Source organism: Nuphar pumila, chromosome 3 (assembly GCF_984573655.1).
Source record: "Nuphar pumila chromosome 3, dmNupPumi1.hap1.1, whole genome shotgun sequence".
Lineage (NCBI taxonomy): Eukaryota > Viridiplantae > Streptophyta > Magnoliopsida > Nymphaeales > Nymphaeaceae > Nuphar > Nuphar pumila.
The window spans coordinates 127,710,001-127,736,311 of NC_143251.1; the positions used below are offsets into that span (position 1 = coordinate 127,710,001).

At 42.1% G+C, this 26,311-nt stretch overlaps 1 protein-coding gene and 1 non-coding gene across 2 annotated transcripts in view; one reads left to right on the forward strand and one right to left on the reverse strand.

The window, feature by feature from the left end:
- Positions 1-334: 334 nt before the first annotated feature.
- TRNAR-ACG (transfer RNA arginine (anticodon ACG)) lies at positions 335-407 on the reverse strand. Its single transcript has one exon. It is a non-coding gene; the product is annotated as a tRNA-Arg (tRNA).
- A 4,059-nt stretch (positions 408-4,466) lies between these two features.
- The window catches only part of LOC149843710 (putative magnesium transporter NIPA3), a 37,596-nt gene continuing 15,751 nt past the window's right edge, over positions 4,467-26,311 (forward strand). Inside the window, exons 1-6 of the mRNA XM_090000035.1 lie at positions 4,467-4,676; positions 4,784-4,840; positions 5,332-5,422; positions 5,527-5,687; positions 5,776-5,903; positions 6,027-6,164. Coding sequence (XP_089856161.1) covers positions 4,550-4,676; positions 4,784-4,840; positions 5,332-5,422; positions 5,527-5,687; positions 5,776-5,903; positions 6,027-6,164 — 702 coding nt within the window. The 5' untranslated portion in view covers positions 4,467-4,549. The remainder of the gene's footprint in view (positions 4,677-4,783; positions 4,841-5,331; positions 5,423-5,526; positions 5,688-5,775; positions 5,904-6,026; positions 6,165-26,311) is intronic.

The window sequence follows — 26,311 nt, forward strand, 5'->3', positions numbered from 1 at the left end:
TTTGTTTTTAAATTCTTATCGTACAAATGTGATCTATGTACTTGATTTGATAGGGATATCACTTGAAGGGTTCAATTCCGACACATGGGTGGGTGTTTATAAATTGTCCAAAATCTTTGTAATATATCCGCTTTTTCATAAAAAACACATGATCCAGGTGCGATTCCTCGTAAATCGGCCATGTCCAACACATTATGAGGTCAGAACTGCAAAAAAAAAAAAACCCACGAAAGGGAAAAAAAAATCATTTAGCAGAGTTGGGGGCGGTTTTTGGTATAGCAATTTAATAATGCGACAACGCAAGTAAAAGAAAAGTAAAAAGGGCAAAAGTAAACGACTCCACTGGGGATCGAACCCAGAATCTCTGGTTCCGTAGACCAGCGCCTTATCCATTGGGCCATGGAGTCTTGGTTGGTGTTTGGTTTTGAAAATATATTTAAATATTTTGACAACTTAAATGGGTGTTCCGTTTCGGGTATCTCTTTTTCTCCAGGAACGTATTCACGAAAAAGGAAAATAAGCGATCACTTGAACTATGGGTCATATCCATGGAGCAGGTCCAACTGCATCAGGCTTATCAAAATATTTTCAAAGTCAAGACCGTCCAAGCTCAAACCAAGTCAAGAGAATTGGGCCGCATGTGATTTTGACCACTGGGACTCATTCCGTCAAGATGGCATTAAGCTTAGCCTAGGACTGCAGCCACTGGGTCGACTAATATCCGAACATCGAGCTGGCCTTGGACCTAAAATTCTTGCCAACGTAGCCGGGTAAGACATAAAATGGGACATCTCTGATCTGAATCCGACACGATATTTTGAAATATGGATATCAAAACAGAATCCATATATGCTTCTGGATTACCAAAGGGGGCTCCACTTGTCTGGTAGGAGCAGCTAGTGTATGTCACCTTGTGTTGGGACATTGCAGGTTCAAAACCCAATGGTATAGTTGTATAACTGGTAGGGGTCTGCCTAACCCCCAGCTTGCCTTTCAAAAAAACATATGCTTCTGGATAGGATTCGGACTCGTTTGGGATTCAGTCATTTTCTGTTGGATTTGTGTGAGGGTTCAGATAAAACCCGACTCGTTTGTACTTATTAATGTAAGACAGGTGTTCAGATCTTTATCTGTTTTTGTTAGATCCAATATTATCATGTAAAATTTGAGATCCAGATTCAACTCAAGTCCAGTTTGGGATTTGGTCAACCATGATTGAGCTCGTATCTGACCCATTTGCACCTGCACCCATAATTGGTCAATATTGGACTAAGACATGGTCCATGGTTATAGATGCATGTCTGCCCAGTTCAGGACTTATCAAACGAGGATCTGAATTCAGGTGCCTCAGCGTCAGATCTGTGTCTGGACGGCTTGGATCCAGCCTGAGTCCACCCAGTTGACAGCTCTACCCATAAGGCTGACTTTGTGAACTCATGAGGCCAAGGCTCCAACTTAAACGCACCCTCTATGTCTTTTGACTAAGGTTGAAAAGGGCCATCTGGGTCTCTAACTCATTGCTATAGGTGGACACTGGGCCAGGATGGACCCGTTTGGGTTGAATCCAATTGAGTTTGGGGTCCCGAATAAACCAAGCTTGTCCGGTACTGACCAAATCATATCCACTCTCACGGTCTCACCCCTGATTCTGGGCCTAATTTACGAAGGATTAGATCCACTGTAACTCATGGGACATGTTCTGGTAAGTCCAAGCTCAATCAATATTAGGTTGGATCGGGAAACCCCCCTGTGGTTGTCTAAGATAATTCGTATCTCTAACAATGTAATGAAAGAATTAGCTGGCTGCAGCAACTAAAAGATGAAACCGCCAGTGGTGTCAATGGGTCGGTTTTGACCCGTACTAAACCCAATAGGGTCAGGGTTTGGTGACCTAAGTGACAAATATCGCGAGATTTATGAAAATCTCGCGAGAAATTGCCTAAAAGTTTAAAACGGCAATTTCTCGTAAGATTTTCAAAATATCGTGAGATTTATGAAAAAAACATAAATACTGTGATTTAAATGCAATATTTACATTTTAAACCGCTATTTATCACGAAAAATCATGTATTTTATTTTTAAATATTTTCTTATAAAAATAATTTTTGTATTTTTTAATTTATTTTTTTATTGTCAAGATTTTGCCAAAAAATGCGAGATTTATGATTTTTTTTCAATTTCTCATGAGTTTTTGAAAAACGAAAAATTACCAATAAAAACGTTTGTCACTATAAGGGTCCCAGTTAAAATTATTTTGATCATACTGAACGCATCTATCAGGTCAGGTTTGGTCATAACAAGTTTCTCATGTGAGTTTCAACGCACCTATCAGGTCAGGTAGCAAATGCATGCAAACAAAAGAGATTTCTAGTAAATCGTTTTGTACCTTTGTTAACACTAAATATATATATATATATATAAATATATATATATATATAACCAAGGTAACTGGTCTTATTTTTGGCAAGGTCTAAGTCAAAAAGCAATAGAAAACCAAGTGCAAAAATGACAACAGAAATTTATTGAAGTTTCAGTAGCAGAACTAGGAAAAGGTGTTGATGGGACTTGACTTAATGGATTTTCCAATAGACCCAGAGCATCACTAATTTTCTTGGGAAAGGAACCAAACACGCTCTACGTGCAGGTGGCAATAGTGAATATGCTGTCAAAGATCCATCACAAGCCTTACTGTTCTGACTCGACTACCCAAATTTTAGAAGAGAACTTTTTGTATGGGCTTGCTCTGCCTTAAGTGGCTGGTGGAGAGAGAGATGCCAAACCAACCATAAAAGCGAAGTGCAAATAAAACAAGAGCACAGGGAAGATATCCACATAAGGCCTCTCTAAATAACAATTATCAGTAGGGTGCTGTTATTTAGAAAAAAATCTAGTAATAGTTACCAATTTTGTGGAAACCGCTTCCGCTTTCCCAATTTGGAAATCATACAACTCTCTCTCTCTCTCAACATTTTGTTACTTCAACTAAATGGGTTGGGTTCAGATCTTGTGATACATCATACAACCAAATCTAACTTAACTGAGTTATACTAAAGAAAATAGGGATTTGATTAGGTTTTGGATCAAGAATGATTCGTCAAAACACGTTAGGATTTGGATGTGATACGTTTAACTTTGGTCTAATATTAAGATGTAAAAATGATTTTGAGTATGACCGATTAATCCAATTTATAGAAGGTTTGGAACCAGCTGAACCAATTCCTTAGTATCAAACAAACATGACAAATTGAATTGTGCCTTTTGTATAAAATAGAGAACAAAAATAAGAAACTTATTCATAAGATCGAAATAATATGATTCGTTTTTTTCATGGAATTTACTTGGACGTGTAAAAATGAATTCTTCCTTCCAAACTTGCCCTTGAGAGAAATTTTGATGTGCTTCCATACCGACTGGCTATAAGGTATTATTCGGAAACGGGCAGAACTTTCATAAAAAAATGAATCATTCATTCATATGAAAAGCATGAGATATGAGAACGTGCCACTGAGAAAATTTTCAGTCATGTGTTCACCTTTTTAGGTGATGAAAATTTTCATACATGCAGATGTGAAAACCATGTAAAATTTTGCAAATTTGAAAACGTTGCAAGTTCAAAACCCAATGATACGGTTGTATAACTGGTGGGGGTTTGCCTAACGCCAGTTTAAAAAAAAAAAAATATAACCTGAATAAACTGCATCAGGCATGAAGACCTAGTTGCAGTGGCTCAGCCTGCGGTCGTTGTGCCGAAAGCGTAAAACTCAGAAGCTAAGACCCCTGCCCCCCGGGGCCTATCCTAAGAGGGCGACACCTATGAGAATCAAACCTTGACTGCCCGCCAAGGCCTCATCTCACTACGCCAACCCCCCTTAGGGCACCTAACGCCAGTTTGCTTATCAAAAAAATGAAGGGAGGATTTTGTTTTTGTATTTTGAACAAAAATTTTCTAAGTTCCAAACGGAGTAATGAGTAGCTCTTGAACAATCTCATCTCTTAAATCCTCATGAATTAGTTCAAAGGATAAAGTTTTGGGTGTTTGCTTATTTCAAACTCAGAGACCTATTCTCTATGACTTGGTAGAGAATGTGTATTAAATTAGGCATTTTTAATGTGAATACTCATATTTAGAGCGACCGAAAACCAATGACTCATATTGCACCAAAACTTGGAATAAAAATCAAGTTTTCTCGTTGAATCGACCCAATCAAAGCATGGTTATAAATAAATAAGCAATGATGAATGGATTTCAGGTTAGGATTAAGCAGAAAATATGTGCAACTATGTTTGTCAGAAGTGTTTAGGATTGCAAAAAATACCAGCGTAATGGTGTTTAAGAAAGCCTATACCTTTATGGAAAGTGTTAGTAAAGGCCTAAAGGGCGTCCAAATTAGAATATAAGAAACTTTGAAGCATCATTTTGGTAATTTCCCTAAAGAAAATACAGACATCTGATAAAGAAGAATCCAAGGGGAGAGAGAGAGAGAGGATGGCTCAGGCCTAGAATTTCTCAGGGGATGAAGGTGGGCAGAAGAACAAGAGAGGGATCGGCATGTCTGTGTCTGCAGATAATCTCAAAGGCTTCACTTTAGCCCTTCTCTCAAGTGGGTTCATCGGCGCAAGCTTCATCATCAAGAAGAAGGGTCTCCGGCGGGCGGCCGCTTCCGGAGTCCGAGCAGGTGGGTTCGATTGAATTGAGGTCCTGATGCCGAGGAAAGCTTGAATTCTAGATGAATTTGATCTTTTCTTTGATAGGTTCCTTTCCTTTTTGATGTGGTTGTCGCAGGTGTTGGAGGGTATTCCTATCTCTTAGAACCTCTATGGTGGGTGGGCATGATCACAAGTAAGTTTTTCTTGTTATGTTTTGGTATTTAGGCTACAAAGATTGGACTTTTTATTCTTGGTATTGCTCAATTACTTGGTAATTTAGTCAGAGATTGTGATCCAAATATATAGAAAATCATTTTCACCTTGTAGTTTATTGCTGAAGTATGCACTTTCCCTTTATATAAGTTGGATGTTTTTTGGCAATTTCATGGTTCATGTTTCTTTATTTCGTTTGCTGTTTGGTTGTGTCACTGAATTGGGATTCTTGCTTCCATTTGAAAAAAAAAATGAATATGCTAGTTTGGTTGATTTTTCCTTCTTCAATAATTTGGTTGGTCAATGAATTGAAAAACTAACTCCCATGTAGCAGCTGAATCTTGGCATCTTCACGAATATATTTCTCTGTGTTTCATAGTGTGTTTAGTTTCGTAATGCAAACACAATGATTTTATGCCTTATTTGTAAGCCAATCAACGCTTCTCCTTTTCTTTTTTGGCATTGATCTAGTGATTGTCGGAGAGGTGGCGAATTTTGTTGCATATGCCTTTGCTCCTGCAGTTTTAGTGACTCCACTTGGTGCGCTGAGTATAATTGTCAGGTAATTCCAACATTTTCTCTTTCTAATTTTTGTTTTTGTTTTTGTTTTTGACCCCCTAGCTAATGAAAATTTACTATGGTTATGATTGTTCCTTGAATGAGTAGTGCTGTACTGGCTCATTTTATCCTCAAGGAGAGGCTACACCCGTTAGGCATGCTGGGATGTGTAATGTGTATCGCTGGTTCTGTCATAATCGTCATTCATGCACCACAAGAGAGCTCAATTACTTCTGTCCAGGAAATATGGATCATGGCAACTCAGCCTGGTATGCATTATCTTCTAATCTTATTAATTCCTACAATAGTGCGTTGCTTATGAAAATATTAAATCTGAGTCTGATGTTCTTGATTCAGCTTTTCTGCTTTATGTGGCATCGGTTGTTGCATTGGTCCTGGTGCTGATCTTCCATTTTGCTCCTCAATGTGGAAATACAAATGTGTTGGTCTTCACGGGAATATGTTCTCTTATGGGCTCTCTTTCGGTATAAATTTTAGATTATCTGTGTTTCATGGCTACTGATTCGGAACATCCTCTGTATTATAATAACTAGGACCTATAGAAACCCTGTGCCTGGTTTATTTTTCGCTTCTTTGTCTGCCTGCAGGTGATGAGTGTCAAGGCTCTTGGAACCTTATTGAAGCTAACCTTTGAAGGTTCCAATCAATTGATTTACCCACAGACATGGTTCTTTATGACGGTTGTTCTTACATGTGTCCTCATGCAAATGAATTACCTCAACAAGGTCAGTGAAGGACCAGTTACTCTTTCTGCACAGTGTCGACTGTAACAGTACTAGAAGATGAAAGTTATTGGATCCCTATATAGTTGTCCATTTTGGTAGACGGTTGAAATCATTTAAGAATTGTGTTACCATGAGATAATGACACTGGTTTGCAGAGAACCTGTGTCACATGGATACGGATGTGGGAATGGGATACATTGCAACCTTGGTACAACACGTCAATTCTAAAAAAAATAGGACATGAGGACACAGCCGTACACACACAGATGTATATGTGTGTTTGGCTTCTAATACATATATGCACACATACATACATATAAGTATCAAATACTAAATCAAAATTGTGTTATGCTTAATATAAATGGATGAATCAGTAATAATCTTCAAAATTCCATCATTAAGAAAATAGCAGTTAATCATGCCATGTTCTTGGCCTTCATTTAATCTACGGAGACTCTTTTTGGGTTTGTACATGGTATTTGCATGATTAGCTTTTTAATTTTCTAAACACAGATTTCTCAAAAATTTAAATTTTCATGGATGTGTCAAGGTAGTTAACTGTCAAAAATACCCCTTGACAGTCGATCATAAGCACATTCATTTTGGCATGTTCTATGCAATTCCACTTTTCTACTAATCAATTGATCTATACAGCTCCAACTTGTCTTGTAAACCCACTTGATTCCTAATGGTTGAATCATTGAAATTATGGCTAGAGATGAATTCTCCATGTATTCAGTTATTAGCCTAACTTAAAGTGAAAGAGTCCTATATCCTCTTTCTTTCACTGCCACCAATTGCACTCATTTTTAGGAAGCTGTAAGCAATAAGAACTCATAGCCTACATCACATGAACATGCCTAAAAGGACATGGGACACACTATTTTCCTGCAGTTTTCCACTAAAAATACTACCAGAGGACACAACATGGGAGTAAATTGGAGAACACTGTGACACAGCTCATATTGCTGATGCATCAGGTGAAACACTTGATTTCAGTAACACAAGATAGAAACTGACTAGTTGAAGCTTTGTGAAATGGTTTTATTTTTTGCTTAGAATGGAGAGATGCAAAATGGGATAGCAGGTGTGCTCTTAGTTGTTCGTACTTAGATAATTTGGTTGGTTTTTGTCTGGCTTAAAGGGATTATGTATGATTGCAAGTCCTTGACAAGTTTATGCACCATGGGCCCATGGCCATAAGGATTCCCAGCTTTATGGATTAATGTTTTCTTATGTGCCTTTTAAGCATTTCTTTGACCATCCTTCTTGGTATCAGACCTATTCAAAAGGATGGTTATCTGGTGGATGACGTCTTTCACTGCATGTTTGTGAAATGCTTACAGCTTGTTTCAAGTGTGCCTATGTAAAAGTTCAGGAATTATCTTGGTCATGTGTTTCTACCAAATTGGGCTTTATGAAAGGGTATGTTTTATTTGTTGTGTTTTGGCACAAGCATGTGTGTGTGTGTGTCTCTATATATATATATATATATATATATATATATATATATATATATATATATATATACACATGAGACTCCTTAGCTCTCACACACACTCACTCTTGAAACACACATCTCACTCATAAGCACTCACTCTCAATTAGGCACAAAAGAACTTCATTGGAAGAGCGATGATACAATACAAGGTACAAAGGGGCTTATATAGAGCCAAAGGGGCTGAAGAGATGAGGACGTCCCATGCTAAGTTTGGAATAGGCTCAATCTCCAAAGAGTCTCTTTGGTAAACCAACCATTCTTCTAGAGTCCTCCTTTTTTAGAATGAAGATAAGGTAGAAGAGAGTTCTACTGTCTTAGCCGACTTGCATGATAAAATATGGATCTTGGATTTTGGTTCAAAATTGGATCCAGATCCTAATTACAGATTACATTTTAACATCCCCTCTTAATTTGTAATTCCCAAAATGGTTTTGAAGCCTTCAAACTTGTCAATGGGCAATGGCTTGGTGTACATGTCTGCAGCTTGCTGGTTGTTGGGAATGAATTCTAGCAAAATTTCTTCTTTCTCGACCAATTCTCCGATGTAATGGTGATGAATCTCAATATGCTTTGATCTATTGCGAAATACCAGATTTCCTATCATTGCTATGGGCGACTTCTCATAATTAATGATGATTGGTCCTTCATGCTTTTGATGTAAGTCTGCAAGAAGTCTTCTTAGCTAAACTGCCTCACTTGCTGTAGTGGTAGCTGCAGTATACTCTGCTTTGGCATATGACAATGCGATTGTGCTCTGCTTCTTTGATGACCAAGAGATCACTTTTGTTTCTAGGCAAAAAACATAGCCCAAGGTGCTTTTTCTGTCACCAACCGATCCTGCCCAATCACTATCGGTATAACCAACTAGCTTTAAGTTGTTCTCAAAACTCTATCGGTTCATTGATTCCAAAACTCTTTGTGCACTGTAGATACTTCAAAATCCTTTTTGTTGCTACAAGGTGAAGTTTTCTTGGTTCATCCATGAACCTAGATACAAGACTTACTGTATTTACGATGTCCAGTCTTGTATTGGTGAGATAAATCAAAGACCCGACCAAGCTTCATTATACCAATGCATCCACCTTTTTCATACCATTTTTTGATAGCTTCTCATTTATGACCATCGATGTGCTTATTATCTTGCAATTTACCATGTTAATCTTTTCAACAAAATTTCAATATATTTTTCTTGAGAAATGAAAATTTCTCCTTCTTTCTGTTTGACTTGGATTCCAAGGAAATATTTCATGATCCCCAAATCAGTCATCTCATGCTCCTTTATAATGGCTTCTTTGAACTTGGCAAATTATTTTTGCATTTGTTCTTTGAACTTGTCCATTATTTTTGCATTTGATCCAACATAGATCAAATCATTCACATATTAAGTACACAATTAAAAAATATTCTTTCCCTTCTCTTTTCACATATAGAGATGGCTCGCTTGAACTTCTTTGAAATATATTCTTTTGAAAATATTGGTCTATTTTCATGTTCCAAGTTTGCAGTGCTTGTTTCAAGCCATATAGGGCCTTTTTCAATCTGTAGTCCTATTATTCACATCCTTTGTAACGCCCCAAAATTTCGACTTGTGATTTCGAAAACCTTATCGAAAAACCTTTCAAAGATTTAAAGTTTGAACTTTTAAAAACGACAGCGAAAGACATTTAGAAAGGAACACAAGTCAACAATCTTGGGTACGTTAGCTGAAAACCCATCGTTCATATGTGCAACAACTTAAAGGAATTTAAGAAATAAGGCAATCGATTAAAATCTGCATTTTATTACAAAATGAGCATTTTATTCCAAAGTTCAATAAATCTAAGAAAACTCCAAAAAGTCCCAGAGCCAACCCGCCAGCAGAAAGAAGATGAATCTTGATCTACGTTGCACCACACCATCGACCGTCAGTGAAGTCCTACTCCTCACCTGCCCATGAAATGGGTCAGTTTCATAACAAACCAGTAGGTGCACGAACAGATAAGCAGAATGAAAATAAAACAGGACATTCATAAGATAAACAATTATGATATTTAAGCAATTAAAGCAACTTCAGTCTATTCTAACAAATGTAATAAGTGCAAAGAGTTGTTAGTTGAAGCAGTGTAAGTCTCAGTCATCTACAACTATTCATGAATATATTCTTTAAGTTCTGATATTAACTGGCCTGTGGGTACGCACAGACGCGAAACGTAGAAACAACCGAGACCGATCCGGGGGTTTATTATATCAGGTGTTTTCATTAACCCGGATGGCTGACCGAGTCCGCTCCTAAGGGGACGGTCAGTGACCAAGAGAGTAAATCCCCAAAGGCATTCGTGGCCCATGGATGCATCCAACTTCTGCAGAAGTGCCTGGGAGTTACCACCTAGGATAATTTATGGTAATCCCAATTCCCCTAACTCCGATGACTGGGGAAAACCGAGTCTTTTGCTCGTGGGGTGGTTGTTAACAACCTGTCCATCGGAGTCTTTGTACCATCCATCCTCTCCCTTGATGAACCGTGAAGATCGGATGGGTACGACGGGGGTTTCTTAACCGCCGCCCCATCCTACATGCTCTGGTCCATTAGACCCACTCGAGCATCTTGCATGTGAAGGCGAAAGGTCACCCTTTATGTGATCTCAGCATTGTGCTAATTGCACTCATCGAGGTTGCTACAACCTCATCATCCCACCATCGTAACCCACATGGGACGTACTTGTCCAAAAGTACGATCGTACCTTCCTAGAGGTACAACTACGATGAGAGGGCAACATAATGTTTTATGATTCTTTTGGTTCATGCATAACATGAATTGCTCTCTGAGCAGAGGGGCCTGTGGAGGCCGGTATTATCTCATGGATATCAATAAGGAGTTTCTTAATCACTTTGAGGTACTGAATGACCTCCCATACTATTGTATCATACTTTTCTTCAGGTCTAACTACGAAAGTAAATTTGTGGGTTCTCGATAGATAACCTATCACAAGGTTTTATAAATGTCTGTATTATGCTTGGCATGCTCGAATACTAAGAATCAAGAAGTCGCATCCAAGATTCATCAGGCAATAATCAATAAGGCATTTATAGTAACTTATAACAGTGAGCAAGGCGAAAATATAGGAATAAGGTCTTTCTAGCAATGAGTCTACTCGTAGAGCTTCAACAATAAGCATGAAATTTCCAAAAGAATACAGATGTAGAAACACAACACAGATAATCCCCAGTTAGGAAATTCTACGAGTGAGAATGCATGCCAAATAAATTATTCTATCACAAAATCCTTATAATTTTATTTCATTCTTACAAACCCATCGTGCGACTTTTCCCTACCTCGGGATGTCGTGCAGCTGCGTGCGTCTACGCGTGTAGATGATACGAAGCTCGGGCCGCGGAGCCAGAGCGGGGGGTCCGATGCGAGGTCTGCAACAGTGCTACTTTAATTATTATGCGGAGAAGTAGAAAAACAAGCCTGCCTATAGGAGAAAAAGAGAGGCAGCAGGGGTGTGCCCCTGCTGGCCGAAATCAGAAGAACGTCAAGGACAAGCCTTTTGCCTGCAGACCGCAGCGGGGCGACAGGGCTGAGTCCTCTGTCAAAAACAAATAGCGTGGCGGCAGGGGGGCAACCCCTGCCGACAGCCACCAAGTGGCAGGGGCTGAGCCCCTGCCGACAGAAATGAGATGGCAGGGGGCCAGCCCCTGCCGACCGCAAGAAGTGGCAGGGGCTGAGCCCCTGCCGACAGCAAGAAGTGGCAGGGGCTGAGCCCCTGCCAACAGCACACAGTGGCAGGGGCTGAGCCCCTGCCAACAGCACACAGTGGCAGGGGCTGAGCCCCTGCCGACAGCAATGGATGACAGGGGGCCAGCCTCTGCCGAAAGCACAAGACGGCAGGGGCCAACCCCTGCCGACAGCAAGAAGTGGCAGGGGCTGAGCCCCTGCCGACAGCAATGGATGGCAGGGGGCCAGCCCCTGCCGAAAGCACAAGACGGCAGGGGCCAACCCCTGCCGACAGCAAGAAGTGGCAGGGGCTGAGCCCCTGCCAACAGCACACAGTGGCAGGGGTTGAGCCCCGCCGACAACAATGAGATGGCAGGGGGCCAGCCCCTGCCAAAAGCATAGGACCAGCCCCTGCCAAAAGCATAGGACGGCAGGGGCCAACCCCTGCCAACAGCACACAGTGGCAGGGGCTGGGCTGAGCCCCTGCCGACAGCAATGAGATGGCAGGGGGCCAGCCCCTGCCGAAAGCACAAGACGACAGGGGCCAACCCCTGCCGACAGCAAGAAGTGGCAGGGGCTGAGCCCCTGCCGACAGCACTGGACGGCAGGGGGGGCCAGTCCCTGCCAAATGCCACAAGGTGGCAACAAAGAAAAAGGGGGGGTGTCGCAGGGGCCTCAGGTCCCCTGCCGGCACTCCGGCGAACCCCAGCGAGAGAAGGGGACGACAGGGGCCGCGTAGGCCACCTGTCGGGGCCCCGATGGCACAGGGAGGCGGTGGGAGGCCGCGGCAGTGGCTGTGAGCCGCCTGCCGGCCTCCCAGCCTCCCGGCGAGGTGACAGGGAGGTGGGTGAGGAAGAAAAGAGGGAGGAGAAGAGAAGAGGGAGGATGGCGTACCTGGGAGCGGTGGCCGGCGTCGGCGATGGGGCGCAGCGAGGGAGGAGACCGGCGCGGAGGGGGGAGCGAGGGCTGCGAGAGGGAGGCGTGACTCCCCTCGCCCTCCAACCTCTCCCATAAAGGCGCAGGGGGCAATCGAAAGGGGAAACCCCTGGTGGGTTTCCCAAACTTGCCCGCATGCGAAGGGAAAAGAAAGGGGGGGGGGGGGTTGCGGCGCCCGAATGCTCGGGTTTTTTAAAACCCTAAAATAAAAAGGGGCCCGGATCGGTTCCGGACCCGACCCGGCTCGGGTCCAAACAGATTTTTTTTTTAAATGGGGTTTTACATCCTTTCTTTTTAAATTCAAGAGGTTTCTCATCATAAACCTCTTCTTTGAGTTCCCCATTTAGGAAGATTGTCTTTACATATAGTTGATAGACTGAAATTTTTAACTCAATTGTGATGGCTGGCACAACTCATGTAGTTTTTGTTCTCAACACCGGAGCAAAAGTTTCATTGAATTCTACTCCATATTTCTGGGAGTATCCCTTTGCTATATGTCGAGCTTTGTGCTTTTGAATTGAGCCATCCCCATTGTACTTTGTTTTGAAAATCTATTTTAGACCAACAACATCTTTTCCTTTTGGTCTATCTACTAACTCCCATGTATGATTTTTCTTTATTGCAGAGAATTCCTCGTTCATGGCAGTTTTCCAAATATTATCTTGGATGACCTCTTCATAGTTTTGAGGCTCACAGGAAAATAGTGCAAAATCACATGAATTATAAATGTCTACAAGGGATCTCACCTTTCTCGAGGAAGTTTCATATTCAAAATCACTCGAATCAACATCTTCTTTTCTTGCAGGAGTGCTTGATGTAGTTGGATCATCCTTGTCACTTATTTGCACTAAGCTTGATTCTGAGTTCCAATCACCTTCATCAAAGATCATGTCTCTCGAAATCACCAATTCTTTTGTATTAGGATTAAAGAGATGATATGCTTTAGAAGTATCACTATAACCAATAAATATGAAGTTTCCTCCCTTTTCATCAAATTTCTCTCTATATTGAGATAGAACTTTACTATAAGCAACACAACCAAAGACTTTGAAATAGTTTACCTTTGGTTTGTGCTTATACCAAGCTTCATACAGAGTTTTGTGGTTAATGGACTTTTTATGAGCTCTGTTCACAATATGCACAACAATGTTAACAGCTTCGGCCCAAAAACTATTGGAGAGATTCTTTCCTTTGAGCATGCTCCTTGCCATCTCGACAATGGTTCAATTTTGGCATTCGACTACATAATTTTGTTGTGGTGTTTTTGCCGCACTCAACTGCCTTTTGATGCCATGTTGTTTGCAGTAACTCTAAAATTCATTGGGCGTGAATTCTCCTCCGCAATCCGTCCTAAATCTCTTCATCTTGTAACCACTCTCATTTTCTATTGATGCCTTGAATTGCTTGAAGACATAAAAACTTCTGATTTTTGCTTAAGAAAGTACACCCACATCATCCTGCTATAGTCATCAACGAAGAGCAAGAAGTACTTACTTTCATTATGAGATGGTTCACAGATATGCACATGGATCAACTCCAGTTGCACTTCGCCTTCCAAGGTGAGTTCGGGAATGGCAGTCTTTGGAATTTACCTTAGATACAACCTTCACATATTTTCTTTTCTTCAATGTATTTATATATATAATATAGATAAAATTGAACATGATTAGGGTTAACTGAATCTACTTTTGAATAGAAATGAACCTCAATGTGGTTGACTTCACCTAACACAAAGGAAGTTGTGTCCAAGTGTCCCACCCGTCTAGGTGGGTGTGACGCGGGTGCGGTGCCCTGTTAGAAGAGTCTGTGTGTCATAGCATTAAAGCCTATCACACGGAGCCATAGTCAAGGGAAAAACTTTATTTGGAGACATTTTCACTTTGGCCATCACAGTGTTGTGAAAAGCGTTGAGGCGTAGCGAGGCACTCCACCAAAAACCGAGGCGAGGCGTAAGCCTCACTTTTTTTTTGAAAACTTTTAAAAAATTATAAAAAATTATCTAAAAATATCAGACATTAGCCCCACTTTGTATACTTGCACCTTGAAGTTAGGCGAGGACCCTGAGCAAATTTTGGTGGATTAAAATAAATGAAAGAGTAAAGTGTGGTGTTTGTTAAGGACACAAATCAATCAGAGTTCTAACTCGAGTCCGAACCAAATCTGGCTCATATATTATTGGGTCCACTAGTATATTTTCTAATCTGGGTCCAATTCAAAGCACATATATATAATCAGGTACAGTTAGATATGGGTGAAATCAGGTAAAATAAATATGAACAAATCTGGGTCGAAATTAGCATCACTCAACCCATTTTACTTGCTTGAAATCATTTTTTTTTAAGCCAAGCTGCGTTTAGGCAGACTCCTACTAGTTATACAAATATACCATTGGGTTTTGAACCTGCAACTTCCCAACACAAGGTGCACTAGCTGATCCTACCAGACAAGGAGAGCCCCGTGCTTGAAATCATTTTTTTTATTCGAAGAAACCGCCATTGGCGCAGAGACCTAGCCATGCTGGCTCAACCTATCGTACTACGGTCTCTATCCATGTCGGCATAAAACTCCGAGGGCTTACCCCTCGACCCCAGCGAGTTGCCAAGCTTCGGCAGGGGGTGACGCCCATGAGATTTGAACCTAAACTACCCGTCAAACAGTCTAGGCCCCATCCCGCTATGCCTTAGGTCTGCCGTGCTTAAAATCATGATCAATATGTTTTGCCCATTTTCAGTGGATCTAGCCCATGAGTAAAAAAATAACTGAATATTCTGCAAATGAGATTCAGATCCAAGTTTGATCCCACTATTCACCAATGGTGGTAGTTGTACCCATGTACCAAATCTCACGATACGTTAAAAAGTAAGGATAAATCTTGGGAAAATATCAGCATATATTAAATACGAACTATATATACAATACAAAAATAGAAATAACATAAAAAAATATTGCAAAATTGTTTTTTACAGTGATACTTATTTTAATATTACAATAAAAACCTGCAATATTTTCAAAACCGGTGAAATCTGATAAATAGTGTTTTCTTATCGTAAGACACGGGCATTTGAAATCATCGTGATAAAATCATGCTATTTTAAACTTATCGGCAATTCACCACTGCGGTGGCTACTCATGTGGTCAGCGGGGTATTGTGTCAAGCTGAAGGCACCGGATCCGCTGGTGCATTGGGGCTGTTGGTACTTTATCACGATTGGGGCTCTCCATCCACGAGAATGCCAACGGACTCGCTCGCTACACCGTCATCTGCCAGGAGAACCGGCTGAAAGCTTAGAGGGAGACGTACCTATTTCGGCTCCACCACGAGAGAGGCGTGCCTGTTTCGGCTCCACCACGAGAGAGACAGAGAATGCTGCAACTGTGAGAGTCAAGAGGGAGAGATTGCTGTGAGAAAAAAACAGAAAGAGGGGTTCGAAAGTTGTTGATTCAACACATAAAGGGTCTGGGGTTTATCCCTAATTTTTGGTCGAATGAGGGTTTTGACCCTCATTTGACCAAAGGCTTTGAGGCGTGTACGCCTCAGCCTGAGGCGCGCCTCGCCTCGAGGTGTGCGCCTCAAGGCCTATGAGGCGCACGCCTCGAGGGTTTTGCGCTTTACACATGCGCCTCAAGGCAAAAAGCCTCTCGCCTTGAGGCGAGGAGCGCTTTTTGCGCCTTGAGGCGCGTTTTTAATAACACTGGGCCATCACTTGTTGACTCTTCTTGTCAACTATAGTGTATTAGTCACTATTGGAATTTATCGAGCATCCTTTTTGCATGAGTTGACCAATACTTAACAAGTTTTATGCTAAACCAGGAACATAAGAGACAACATGTATAAGTTTAGTCTAACACTCTAACCTGATTTTGTCTTCATGGCTATGACTTCCTTTCCTTCAACATTTTGAAAATTTTCATCTCTCATATTTACTTTGGAAATGGCGCTTTCATCTACCTGAACAAAGCTCTCTCAATTCCCTGTCATGTGACTCTTGCATCCACTATCTACATACCAAATGTCATGTCATTCGAGTTATGTGTCATGAAATAGCACGAAACCCAAGACATTCCAAATCACAGTCTAAATGCCAATCGAAATATATTTGAATACTAACAATATGCAAAACTTGATACAAGTTTTATGAATAAATGATTTCATTCATAATGAACAAAAATATATAAAAGAAATAAATACTTAAGGGCATCACTATAATACACTCAAAAACACACAAAAGAACCTAAAACTACCAATCACTCTCTCACCCACAATAAGCACACACACTTCATATATATAGAGAGAAAAAAGAGAGAAAGAGATAGAGTAAAGAGAGGAGTGAGATAGTCCAATGGCCATTGGACTAGAAATCTAATTAGTTTCCAACACAAATCTAGCTGTTGGGTTGAGTTCCCAACAACTAGTGCAAAGTCTACTTTAGTTGACTTTACAATGAATATATATGTATATAAATATATATACATATATATATATATATAATATAATATAAATATTATATATACATATTTACATATATATATATATATATTATATTATATTATATACATACAAAAAGGATAGAGTAATCTTAACACCCCCCTCAAACTTACGATGACTCACCATGAGTTTGCAATTACAAAGAAAGAATCCATTACATAAAATGTTTTCATTGACTTCATCAAGTTCTTCCATTTGTTGCTTCCTTAAAGGATGCTCTTGATCTTCAATCATATTGATGCAGCCCACGTTGGAGGAGGAGTGAAACAAAGTCCCACCGTGAATCGGTGTGGCTGAAACTCTTTATTAAAATCAAACAGTTGCACTAAACAATGGGAAAAATCAATAACAATAAAGAACGTAAAGGAAAAAACAGTATGCAGGCAATAAAGAATAGGAAAACTGCTGGAGGAAATAACGGCTGGAGCTTTCAATCATCTCTGCCTCCACGCAACCCTAGGAATGGCCTCTTAAAGGCTATTTACTGGACCCGGATCGCGGATCCAGATTTAGATCCGATCCACGATCTGGGTCAGCCTCTATCTGCAGCTGGTTCTGGGGCGTGTGAACTCCACCACGCCTGGCGTAGGTGCGCATGGGTACCTCCCTGCGTCGTGGCTCCGTCCCTGCAAGTGAGTCATACACGCGGGGTCCTTCATCTACCCTTTGTGGCGGATCGGGTGGCACAATGGACCCAATCGGGTCCTGCCCTGCATCATTCTCCCCTGGTTGGGAAGAAGTCGGCTCTGTCGACTTGTTGTTGCCACAGTAAGCATATAGATCAGTCACGTTGAAAATAGGGGAAATATGCCAATCATCGGGCAGCTCAATGAGATAAGCATTCAAACCCAATCGCTGAAGGATCTTAAAAGGGCCATACTTCTTAGGACTTAATTTTCTATAGGTGCCTACAGGAAAACGCTCTGGACGCAGATACACCCAGACAAGTTGATCGACCTCGAATTGGACATCACGACGACCCTGATCTACGAAAGCTTTGTAGGTCTCGTAGCTTTCAACAAGTTTGGCCCGGACTTGTCTGTGAATGTCACGCATATATTCGACGGCATCAAAGGCATCCGGAGCTGGAGCTGAGAGATCTGACACAGGGGCTAGATCAACGACATGGGTGGGAGACCGACCATACACTACTTGGAACAGAGATTTACCAGTAGAACGGTTAATGGAGTTGTTATAGGCGAACTCGGCTTGGGGCAATACGAGATCCCAAGTTTTGACATTTTCGCCCACTAGGCTTCGTAACAAATTTCCTAAGGTGCGGTTCACAACTTCGGTTTGGCCATCAGTCTGAGGGTGATACGCACTATTGAACTGAAGCTTAGTCTTCAACAGGGCCCATAACAATTTCCAAAAGTGGCTCATAAAACGCGTGTCGCGATCAGAAGTGATTGTGTGAGGTAGACCATGGAAACGAGCAACGTCCTTGAAATAATATGAGGCAACTAAAGAGGCATCGGTGGTGCGCTTACACGGGACAAAGATAGACATTTTGGAGAACCGGTCAACAACTACTAAAATTGAATCAAAACGACGTGGTGTGCGGGGAAGGCCCACGATAAAATCCATGGAGACATGCTCCCACGGCCGTTCAGGAATGGGTAACGGAGTATACAGACCACTATTCTGACGATGACCCTTGGACACTTGACACACATGACAGCCTTGGATGAACTTGACATCTTTGCGCATTTTGGGCCAAAAGTATCGTTCATCTAAGAGAGCGAACGTCTTATCATGCTCGAAATGCCCTGCTAACCCTCCTTCATGTAATTCAGAAATCAACTGAAGTCTAAGGGAGAAATTGGGCACACATAATTGGTTACCACGGAAGAGGTAACCATTATGAATACAAAAACGGGGGTCGAGGGTGCGATCTGAAGAGATGCACCATTCCCAGACTTTGTGAAAATCAGGGTTTGTGGGGTATAACTCCTTGCATTGTTCGAAACCAATGACTTGCACTGACATAGTCATCAGAAGGTTGTTCTTCCTACTAAGAGCATCAACCACCTTGTTTAGGGTACCAGATTGATGGCGAAGCGAAAAGGTGTTCTCTTGCAAGAAGCTGACCCACTTGGCATGACGAACACTCAACTTCTTTTGACTATTCAGATACTTTAAAGCCTCATGGTCCGTGTACAAGACAAATTCCTTATAAATGAGATAATGTCTCCAATAACGAGGGCTTGTACAACGGCATAGAACTCAACATCGTAAGTGGAGTACTGGCACCTGGCCTGAGTCAGCTTCTCACTAAAGAAGGCAACGTGCCTACGATTCTGACTCAAGACAGCGCCAATCCCCACTTTGGAGGCATCACATTCAACCTCAAAGACTGCACTAAAATCTGGGAGAGCTAAGACAGGGGCACTGGTCATTTTTTCTTTGATGGTCGTAAAGGCTTTGCCAGCCGCGGGCGTCCAATGAAAACTAGTACCTTTGAGGCACTCCGTGATGGGGGCCATAAGGGTACTAAAATTCCTCACGAAACGTCGGTAAAAAGTGGCTAACCCGTGAAAACTACGGATCTCTCCTATAGTCTTTGGGGTAGGCCAATCGACAATCGCGCGGACTTTTGCGGGGTCGGCCTTGACGCCATCAGATGATACAATAAACTCTAAGAACACGACAGTGGACGTCATAAACTCACACTTTTTGGCATTGGCATACAATTTTTCCTTTCGCAAAATATCTAAGACTTGACGCAGGTGACTCAAATGATCGGACAATGAGGAACTATAGATCAAAATGTCGTCAAAGTAGACAACAACAAACTTCCCAATACACGGATGCAAGACCTGGGTCATCATGTTCATAAAGGTACTTGGGGCATTAGATAACCCAAACGGCATGACTAACCACTCGTACAATCCATCACGCGTCTTGAATGCCGTTTTCCACTCGTCCCCTTCGCGTATACGAATCTGGTGATACCCGCTTTTTAGATCTATTTTAGAAAAAATGGAGGCACCAGATAACATATCAAACATATCATCCAAACGAGGAATGGGAAAACGGTATTTGACGGTGATGCAATTGATCGCACGACTATCGACACACATGCGCATGGACCCATCTTTCTTAGGAGTAAGTAAGGCGGGAACGGCACAAGGGCTAACACTCTCGCGAATGAAACCCTTTTGCAGCAAGTCCTGAACCTGTCTTAATAACTCAGTATGCTCAGTGGGGTTCATGCGATATGCGGGAAGATTGGGTAGACTCGACCCTGGCACAAAGTCAATGGCATGCTGAACTACCCTTGCCGAAGGTAATCCATCAGGTAGTTCATCCAGCATAATATCGCGGAACTCCTCTAGAAGAGGGGCAACGTCCGCGGGAATGGACACTGACGAACTCATCACTGGCTTTGCCACTAGGGCATAACAATAACCATCTTCCTGACAATGGTTCAGGAAAAGCCGGTACAAGAGGCCTGCGAGTCGGGGGACTCGCTCAGGTTTGTCCACAGTGGGAAAACCAGTCTCCTTGATAGGTAGAAGGACTATCTTATGGCCATTAAAGACAAACGAGTATGTGTTCTTGCGGCCATCATGAGTTGTCTGGCGATCAAACTGCCAGGGACGACCCAAAAGAATGTGACACGCGTGCATAGGGGCTACATCACACCACACCTCATCGTGGTAGTGTTCCCCCATGGAAAACCGGACTAGGCATCGCTGAGTGATGGGAACCTCGTTTTCTTTCTTGAACCAAGCCATCTTATAGGGTTGGGACAACTTTTCGGTGTTGAGTTTCAAGGTAGACACCACACTCTCAGACACCATGTTCTCACATGCTCCGATGTCAATGATGACATCACAAGCGTGCCCCTCACAGTCGCACCGGGTCCTAAAAATGTTATTCCTTAGCCATTTCGATGGGGCCGATTCTCGGGGTGTGGTCAACACATGACGGATGGACAACAAACTTTCGACGTTGCCGTCGAACTCTATAACTCCCCTCTCATCCTCAACTTCAACTAATGACGTGTCATCACTACCACTCTCACTTGCAGACTCTACAATTCCTTCAACAAGATGGGTGTTTCTGCTCACGGTGGGACACTTGGACGCGACATGTCCTAACTCTTGACACCTAAAACAACGAAGGGTCGACTCACTAGGTTTGACTTTGGACCGAGTGTGGAAAGCTGGGCCTGATTGGTCAGGTTTGCTAAGGTCTGCTCTAGGCTTTGAATCACTAGGGGAGCTTGCTCCCCTGGTTGGAAAACTCGGCTTGGGTCGACTGGTGGGCTCACTACGAGTCGTCCTATATTCTTGCCTCCGCTTCAGCTTGTCCTCGATGTTCATGACGTAACTGCTGGCTTGATCTAATGTCTCCACTGTGACACAACTAAAATCGTCAGAGATAGCAGGACAGAGACCCGAAATGTACCTCGTGACCTGCTGACGAGCTGTTTCCTCGATCTGCACACGCAGGGAAAGACGATGAAACTCTGCGGTGTATTCTGCTACAGTTCGAGAGCCTTGACGCAGGGTCAGGTATTCCTTGTAGGCTCGCTCGGCGTGATCAGAAGGCACGAATTTTGACTGCATCAATCTTTGCATTTCCTCCCACGACTGTACACGCTCTAATCCCTACCGCTCTCTCGATCGTTGTAGCTCCACCCACCATGTCTGCGCTAGACCTCTTAAGCGCGTAGATGCTAGCGAAACACGACGATGCTCAACGACGGTATGATAGTCGAAGAAGAACTGCACGACATAAGACCAGTCGAAAAACTGCTCCGCGTCGAATCGTCCTGCAAACTCTGGAAGATCCAATTTCACGCCATAAGTGGAGGAATGGTCGGGTGCTCTCTGTTGTCGTGGTTCTACCAGTCCTGCAGGATGCTCGTTCCAGAAAATGTCGTCGTCCCATACTGCTTCGTTGGCCGTAGTGCGGTGTTCCTCGCCTGGATGCTGGTGCTGTCGAACTCTCCCGACGGGGGGTCGGCGGTCAGGGCGCGCCGGTTCTTGCTGACATTGCCTCGGTCTAGTTTGCCCGTGGACGGGCACCATTTGCGGCCGGTATTGTGGTACTGGGATGACGGGAAGTCCAAGGGGGGGTTGAGGGTTCGGGTGGGGTTCAGGTTCCTGGCGGGTAGAGTTGGTGTAATATGGTTGTGGGTTATGAGTATGGTGTTGGATCGGATGTTGTGTTGGTTCTAGGTCAGGGTTGGGTAGACAAGTGGGTTTGGATTTGGGTATGGGTATGGGGTCTGGTGGGTATATGGATGGGTTGATTCGCCCGATGGGATATGGATTGGGCCCATTCCTACAGTACTCGTCGGACCCAGATATGGATGGGCTGGATCGATGTTCGAGTTGTGGGGATAATAGGCTTGGTCTGAACTCGATCCCCGATCCAAGAGATTATGGGTCTGGTTTTGACCCGGCTCAAATCCAAACTGGAGCTCCGTCCGGGTCCGATATGGGCTAGGGTCGGCATGGGATCTACTTTGAAGGTCAAAATTACTGGGTTGGTTCTGGTTCGGGGTTGCCCGCGCACCTGAACCAACTAGGTAGGTTGGGTAAGGGATGTCTAGACCCAAACCCGCTCCCTGGGACCCAAGGGTTGGTCCCACCGAAACGGGCCTGTGCCCTGCTGGAACAAAAACCTGGTTGGACCCTCTGGCGTCAGGTCCACCCCAATGGTTTTGGCCCGCCCCCACTCGTAGAGGTACTGTTTTGGAGCCTCCCCGCGCGGGGTGGGGAGGGAGAGATGACTCTCCCCTGGTTCGGACAGACGAACCCGAGTCTACAACTGGGCCCAGCGTGACGCTGGGGCCCTGCCAACCCAGATCCATCTGCAGCACCTCGTGCATGGTGCCCTGCAATGACCAAGGACCTGCAGGTGGGCCCAGCGCAAGGCTGGGACCCTGCAGGCTCGGGTCGCCCTGCAGCGTAGCCCCAGGTACGCGCGACCACGCGCCGGGACCTGCAGGTGGCCCCAGCGCACTGCTGGGGACCAGCAGGTTCGGTCCTACCTGCAATCCCAACGCAGGAGGACGCTGTTTGGAGTGCGGGGCCATTACCAGGGAGTTGCTGCTCATCGGGGCTCCCTGGTGTTGCTGCGAGTTACTCAGATCTGGGACGGTGGCTGTCGCCGGCAGGAACGCGGTGCTTCGACCCTGCTGGATTTGCGTCGGCTGCAGGGATGCGGTAACGTTGGGAAGTGGACCTGCGGCTGCGCCCTCGACGAGGCCTGCGCACAGTGTTGCGCACGGCTCTTGGGGTTTCTCGATCGTTGTCACGCGATCTTCAAACCCGTCCATCCTCTTTGACAGGCCGGCGATATCCCTACTCATTCGCAGCATGTTCTCTTGGATTTTCGTCAATACGTCCATGACACGCAGTAAGGGGTCTTCGCTGCCAGCCTCCTCACGTTCCTCGCCTCGCACCGGATCGCTCCCTGCTTCAAGAGCCATCTCGCTGATGAAGATGGGTGTTGCTCTGATACCACTTTGATGCAGCCCACGTTGGAGGAGTGAAACAAAGGCCCACCGTGAATCGGTGTGGCTGAAACTCTTTATTAAAATCAAACAGTTGCACTAAACAATGGGAAAAATCAATAACAATAAAGAACGTAAAGGGAAAAACAGTATGCAGGCAATAAAGAATAGGAAAACTGCTGGAGGAAATAACGACTGGAGCTTTCAATCATCTCTGCCTCCACGCAACCCTAGGAATGGCCTCTTAAAGGCTATTTACTGGACTCGGATCGCGGATCCAGATTTGGATCCGATCCACGATCCGGGTCAGCCTCTATCTCCAGCTGGTTCTGGGGCGTGTGAACTCCACCACGCCTGGCGTAGGTGCCCAGGGGTACCTCTCTGCGTCGTGGCTCCGTCCCTGCAAGTGAGTCATACACGCGGGGTCCTTCATCTACCCTTTGTGGCGGATCGGGTGGCACGATGGACCCAATCGGGTCCTGCCCAGCATCACATATGCTCTATTATATGAGTCTTTAGGATCTTCAATATCATCAATATTTGAGAACCTGTAAATAGATCTAACAAAACATCTCAACTATACACATATATATCATAAAACATAAAAGATTTCATAAATAAATTATATCATTTATATATTATGGAGAGAGGATGCCCAAACACATTAAAAATACAATATATAGAAAATATTTAATAAGACAATTTAACATTTTTCAAAATCATTTAAAAATTTTAATTTTGAAAAATCATTAATTTTTCAAACACAAAGTCATTGAGAGACTCACTTCAATAGATAATTTTAAGAAATCATAGTTCTTAATTCATAAGAAAATATAATTGCATATTATCAAAAAGAGAAATGCATGCATCAAATATCTCAAAGATAAGCTCATAAATCATAATTACTTTAAAATTCATGAAGACATGCGTTATTCAATGTCAATACTTACATATATCTATCACGAAATGTAGCTTAATGCATAAAAGGCATGGATTTTCAACCAACATCAATACTATGAGGAAATAACTCACAAAAGAGTTTAAATCCCAAAATCCCACAAAGGAGAGTAAATTATTCAGTTAGATTTTCTTTCAAGAACAAATCATTTTTACATAGCGGAAGATATAAAAAATTATTCTAAGTCATTCAATAAAGATTTAAGAAGATACAAATAATCATGGATCAATTAACTACTACATTTTAGAAGCAATATTAACCACAACTAATGCACATATGAATGAATCATACAATAGTTTAGAATCAATGAAAAAGTCACTTATGGACCCGTTTTAAGAGATAATGAAAAACTATCAAAAGGCAACACCTTACAAAAAATATGAAGAGAATTAAAATTCCACAAATATCAAGAAATGATAGTTTGCGAATATCAATATTTATGCAAAACACGCAAGGCAGCCAATCATAAAACAAATTTAAAGTATCTTTAATCATGCAATTGAAGCATATTAATGCAAAATGCATAAAAATATTTCAATAATCATTTCCTATACAAGGACAAATGAGTAGTAAAAATTTAAAAATTAAAAAATTTCACATAACACAATGAATGATATTTGCAAATCTCAACAATAGTTCAACTACTATAAGCAATCACCTCACTAGACCTCCAAACCTCAAAAATCAAGTGTATCAGCTACAAGAATAAGAGTATAATCACAATGCCACTTATGGGCTAAACAAACACAAAAAAAGTGTGAATAATCAACGGGTGCAGATATCTAATTACATTGAAAACATCTCTTGTCTACATATAATGACACTTAAAATATGTGTATCAGTTACTAGAACAAGAGTATAATTACAAAGCCACTTATAGGCTAAGCAAACATATAAAAAGTGTGAATAATCAACGGGTGCACATAACCCATCACATTGAAAACATCTATTGTCTACGTATAATGACACTTAAATAAGAGAAATAAAAGGAAATAACATACGAGGTAAGGAGAGCTTGTAGAAAAAACAAATTAATGTCTCCAAGAAAAATAAGGATATCAATTTTAGTAATCTTTTGAAACACCATGGTTTCAAAAATAGATAGCCATCACAAATAATCATAATTATAAGCATCCATAATAACAATGGCAAAATAAAAAAATGAGTGATATAATATACTCACAGAACCAGAGATCAAACAATCGTCAGTTAGAGCCAGACTATAAGCTAACAATCTAAACTAACACAAACTGAGGTGCACATAACTCACCCCAACAAAAAGGTAAAAGAAAATGATGGATCATATAAAATTCTATGATGGATAACCAAAAGCCATAAGATGGCAATAAATACTCATAGATTCCAAATAAGTGAGTTCATATATAAGAACCGATTTAAAAAAGCAAAGTTTTAAATCAATTCAAATAACGGTAGATGAAAAATATAGTGCAATCATGTGCACAACAAGATGACAATTGATAAATTTTCACAAAACAAGATTACACGCATAGTATTTAAGATTTTAAGAAACCATATATTCTATGATATTTTTCAAAAAATATATATTCATAATCAAAATATATACTTTAATTAAACATGTTTATGCAAAAACATATGTTAAAAGACAATAATTTTCATAAATTCTAATTTTAATTAATTTGAAAACATATTTTTTTAATAAATAGCCACAATATTTCAAATACATTTTTAAATATATACCATAAAAGTTTAAAGTAGAGAATCCAAAAAAAAATACATACAAGAATACGAGTCTTGAGCAGGGTTACCGGAAGTGCCATAGGACCTGGGAGCGCGCTTCCCCAAAGCGTGTTTCGGAAGCACAAAACGCGGTGCTTCCAAAACGTGCTGGGAAGCGCCAAAATTAATTAGGAAGCATGCTTTCCATTTAGGGGAAGCTCACTTCCCCTTATTTTTTCCTTATTTTTTGTTTTTTTCTTCTTGTTTTTCATTCTTTTTCATTTTTTCCACTTCTCCCTCGCTTCTGGTTCACTTCTCTTCTCGCTTTCGAGACATTTCCTGGTTTGCTTCTAAGTCGTCTCACACTTCCCGATTTTTAAAATTTTGGAAGTGCTT